Source organism: Lycium ferocissimum, chromosome 8 (genome assembly GCF_029784015.1).
Source record: "Lycium ferocissimum isolate CSIRO_LF1 chromosome 8, AGI_CSIRO_Lferr_CH_V1, whole genome shotgun sequence".
Taxonomy (NCBI): domain Eukaryota; kingdom Viridiplantae; phylum Streptophyta; class Magnoliopsida; order Solanales; family Solanaceae; genus Lycium; species Lycium ferocissimum.
Genome location: NC_081349.1, coordinates 26,883,703 through 26,888,975, shown reverse-complemented (window position 1 = coordinate 26,888,975; position 5,273 = coordinate 26,883,703). Strand labels below are relative to the sequence as shown.

The 5,273-nt window shown below is 33.2% G+C and overlaps 1 protein-coding gene across 1 annotated transcript; it reads right to left on the bottom strand.

The window, feature by feature from the left end:
* Window positions 1-1,158: 1,158 nt before the first annotated feature.
* Window positions 1,159-2,406, bottom strand: LOC132066197 (F-box protein At3g07870-like). The gene has a single exon (XM_059459560.1). The coding sequence runs from the start codon at window positions 2,404-2,406 to the stop codon at window positions 1,159-1,161; it is 1,248 nt and encodes a 415-aa protein (XP_059315543.1).
* Window positions 2,407-5,273: the final 2,867 nt, after the last annotated feature.

Genomic DNA, 5,273 nt, shown 5'->3' with positions numbered 1-5,273 from the left:
AATTAATTCTAACACAAAATCGCATAAGATAATTTGAGGTATATGAATAGTTAATTTTAGAATAATATTTTGCATAAGATAATACAATATTGGGTTGGCGATACTAGATAATAAGCGCATTCAGTATTGCAATGCAGAGGCGGAGTACTTCTGAAGGTCCTCTTTCTATAACATCTTTAATTGAACTGAAATTTGGTTCATAGGCAATGGACACTGAACTCCATTAGTAGTAGACAGTATCTACCTACCGTATATCTCATGCTTGGTCCACTTATTGTCTTTCAATTGCAAAAAAACACACTATGGCCAAACCTAATAGATGTTCATATGAAGAAACTTGCACCCAGGGCTGTGGTTCTGGAGATTTAGTCCATCAGTTAGTCACTGTAAAGTCATTAGAATTGTCACTAAGCTACGACTTTGTTGTAAAGCATAGCAAAAGCTGACATCTTTACTCTTGGGACATAATGAAATCTGAGCTCTAGCAAGGAGGAAGCAGAATCATAGTATTTCACAATGACCAGAATTGTCTTAAGTCTCACAACATTGCTCAATTCGGTATGGAAAAATTAAAGCCAGCAAGAACTACTAACTGAAGTGTTATTCAACGTCAAGCCGAGGTACAAACTGGGGATAGCTCCAAGCTAAACCAAGCTGGTTTGTGCTCACATACAATGTCTATTAAAGTAAAGGAAATAATTTTCTCGATGGAAGATTACTAGGTAGCAAGAAAATTGGCTTGCTTGATTATAAGCCAAATGGGGAAAGAACAACCAAAAAGATTAGGACATAAGAGAAAACATCAGTTGCAGTTGGTAACTTTGGCCAAATGATCCTGTCACATTTACCCAAAACAAAACTACCAAAGTAACTTTTTACATCAATAAGCACTTCATCAAAGTAAAACTGATAGGCCAATGTTTTGTTCCTTCGTTCTATTCATACATCGAATAAATAAAATTTAGCTTTGGAGACTTCATAATACAAGTAATTAGGAATGTGAAAATGGACAATATATGCTTATATAGGCAAAGTTGTTCAACCAGAGTTCACAAGCATCCACAAAACATTGTAAAAATCACCAGGTTTTAAACTAAACTAAACCAGAAAAAGAGATGCAAAACATAATATCCCGGAGGAAGCAAGACTAGATAGATACTAAATTATCTGAGTCTTCGAATAAACATTTGAAACTTGAAAGTTGTTCCCCATGACGGTCTTGAGTGAGTGAAAACTTGGAATATACCTAGTCGCTACAGTGCCACTATTGTAAACATTGACCTCCTTACTCTTCTTTTCTTTTGGGTTGTAAGAAGCTAGTCGTCTGCCATTTTGCATCAAGATTTCTCCATCTTTCCAAATTAATATCATTTCTAAACTATATCTACCCATACCAGGCGGAAGAGAATCCATCAAAATGCAATCTTTAGTCCAAGATTCAGCAATCCCATATTGTTTCATCCACCAGATATCAACACACTGTCTGTCAATATTACTATCAGTCAAGAATAGACAATTCCCCAACTCTGCTAGCGTCAACCACCATTGAGTTTTCAGACAAGGTGGAGGTGGCAAGGACTTTAGCTTTTCTGTCCCAATATCGAAGGAGTAAATGCTTTCATTTTTTTCATCAGCCAGCCAATGAAGAGCACCATTGACATAAACCTTCCCAAAATGATACCATACAGGGCACGGAACTTGGCCCACATTTCTCCAGTTCTCATCAACTCCAAGAGTATAAACCTCCAATTCTGATATTATAGGATGATCCAAAAGCTTTCTGAATACTAATCTCAATACTTTATACTGTCCAGAGGCTTCACTATAGCAAAATCCATAAGCAACATTACGAAGACTTTTCTCCCATTCAGGCAATTTAAGTTTGAAATACTCACCCAAAAGAGGATTATTAATGTAAACCGAATGTTTTTCATCATACGTCGAACCATCCAACAAACAAACGAACCCATTACATGAGCCAATTAACACTTGTGGTTTCAATTTCAGTGGAGGGAGGTGAAACTTAGGGCTCAACACAATGGGTCTGTTTAGGGGTTGAGACTTATAATCATAATCTGCTTTGAGTTCAAGAAGGGAAGTGATAGAGTCATCATCCGAGAACAAAATGCAGGGAAAGTTAGACGTGTGATACAACTTAAGAAATAAAGGGTCAGAAGTTAAAAGATGATACCACAGTTTACAAACAGTCTTACAGCAGAAAATGGACTTGATTGGCAATCTTGAAAGTATTTCCACCATAATAACCCTTGGAAGGTCCATTATGGTGACTTCATTCATTCTTATCTTCCGTTTGTAATCACATTTGAAGCATAGCATTGGGTTTGAGACATTGAGAGGAACATCCAAAAGCTTAGAGCTATTAAGTTTATGGTTCTTAGCGTCCATCTCTGTCACTTCCTTCTCTCAATTACCAAACAGGTCGTTAGTTTTTGAGGGTTTTGGTAAGGGAGATTGTCAACCTTTTTGGAAGAGTGTTTTAAAATGGGAAAATAGTTATTTTAGTCTCTGTGTTATAGCTTTAATTATAGTTTTGATCCTTGGTGTAAACATATTTAATCTTCAATTAATATAAACATGCAGGTCTAGTCCCTCAAACTAACGAAAGTTAAGAAGTTAACGGAATTAATATTTAAAAACAAATAAAAATAAGAGAAAAAAAAACGAGCTTGGGAGCTACGATTCAATGGTAAAAGCTAAAAGGTTCACTTGGCTCTATGAACTTCTTCATAATTTCAATGCAAAATAGGAGATTACGCTTGATAACTTCTATCGGTATTTTTAAACTTTATATTATAGTCGTGATATTTTTCCAAAAAAAAAATTGATTGAATTATCCTCTTGAGAATCATGATCTAGCTATACAAATCTACTCGTCCCTCCCTAAATGCTAAAGGTAAAATCAATGTTATTAAAAAGAATATTTGTCAATATATAGATTATACATAGATTAGAAAAGAAGAAAATTTAATAATGTTCTTCAAAATTGGACAAGAAAAATAAGAATAACTATTTTATAAGAGAGGGGTGAGTAGACCAAATGTCAATGGCGGCTAGCCTTTCGTAACACATTAACCTTTACTCCGTTAAGTTGATAAAAATAATGATTCAGTTAAGTTTTTAACTTCTGTTAATTTGAGGGATCAAAATCGCACGTTTATATTAGTTGAAGGTTAAATATGCTTCGAATTACACAAGGATCAAAACTGAAATAAAGCTATAATACAAGGACTAATATCGCTATTTTGACTTAAAAATAAAATAACAAAAAGCATTTTATTCATCCCAAAAAGAAGTTACATGGAGATTCTTGCTTAGTTTGGTCAAACATTCAAAGTTTATTTATTTTGAAAAGTGTGAGAAATACTTTTTATAAAAGTATTCTTGAAAAATGTAATTTGTATTTGACTAATCAATTAGAAAAATGTTTTTGTCAATATTGAGCAGCAGTTGTGCTTGACTAATTTTTCAAAAATATTATCCGAAAAAACCTACATTTTTTAGCTTTGCCAACCCAACTCTTCAAAATAAGCACTTTTTAAAATAAATAAAAAGTACTTTTTGTTTCCCATTTGCCAAAGAAGCTATAAGCCTTTTATAAACTGCAGGAATCAAACCCAAGATATTGATTAATTACCCTAATTTTTTTGTTTAGGTGATGTAAATTGGTATCCTAATCCTTGTTGGGATGCTATGTTTAATAAGAGTATTGTAAAGGATCCATTTTTCGTTATGTTTAAATGTCTGAGTCTATTGTTTCAATCTCCAAATTCTTTCATGTTTAGTGGTCAAGGCATAATATGTCGACGTCCTTCGAACTTTGATATTGTTATTTGGTGCATATTTGAACTACTTTTTGCTCTAATTACAGTACTTCCTAACTTGACATTCTCATTACTTTTACCGCTGGATGCTGACATTCACTCTCTGTAGGACGCGCGAGGTTGATGAAAAATCGACAAATCAGCTTCTAAGTGGAGTATTTTTTACCGATAATTACTACATAGTCATATGTAATGGTTTATTTGTCCCAATTGTGTATTTCTTTCTTTCTTTATAACATACCAAACATATTTTATCTCAACTTAAATCCTTTTAGTCATTTTCAGGTGCAATGATTATTTGTTCCAAATGTAGATTGCTTCTTCTTTTTCTGGGCCAAAGTTGTAAAATGACATGACTGAAACTCCGCTATTTCTAACCGAATAAAATTTTTTGGTCGAAATAATGAAGTTCCAAATGTATATATCCTCTTTAGATGCAATTGATATTTATTCTACGCTTAATGCATATGCGGCCTCCTAAACTTGCCCCTTTTTTTCATTCCTGAACTTGGTCTCAAGTGTGTCTATCAAACACAATCCGACTTACATAACATATATGGTGAGTTTCATTTTTTTAGCCTTGCGTGTGAATGTCAATCGCATCCTACGTGGAAAATTCAACCAATTAAAACACCCTATCGATTTTAATTATACACATCAGATATTAAATTTTGGTTTCCAGTTTTATTTTCTTATTTTTCGATTTATGATTTTCCAATTTTGGACTTTTATTTTCTAGTTTTGGTTTATTATTTTTCTGTTTTCAGTTTTAGTTCTCAATTTTGATTTCTTATGTTCCAGTTTTGTTATTTGATTGGTTTAGGTGGTGGTTCTTCACTTATAACACAAAGAGCACACTTTTTCCTATTTTATGTGTACAATTAAATGGGTAGAGTGTTTTAATTGACTGAATTTTTCACATAGGATGCGATTGACATTCACGCGCAAGACTAAAAAATATGAAACTCACCATATATATTATGTAAGTCGGATTGCGTTTGATATGCACACTTCAAGCCAAGTTAAGGGGTTTAATATGAACAACACTTAGTTGAGGTGCCAAAATGAAAAAAAGGGAGAAGTTTATGGAGCCAAATATGCATTAAGCCTTTATTCTAACTGTGTATATGTATTTTTTCTTTTTCAGGCCAAGTCTGGAAGAAAAAAGAAAAAAGGCTAGAGCTTCCCTATTTTTTTTTTTTTTTTTTTTTTTTTGGCTAATATACCACTAGGCAATACACCTAGTGACTATTTTTTTCTTCATAACAACATCAAACTCATCCCGTATAATATGAAAGAAGTATGAACGCAAGAATCATAAAAACAAGTATCAAATTAGAGCTTAATAGAATACTCTAAATTGATGGCACAAAGAGGTAGCCTAACATAGAAAAATGATCAAATCAGCAGAAACAACATAAGGAACTCGAT

Coding starts and splice junctions, on each gene's coding strand:
- LOC132066197 (XM_059459560.1), bottom strand. CDS start 2,406: ATGGACGCTAAGAACCATAAACTTAATAGCTCTAAGCTTTTGGATGTT.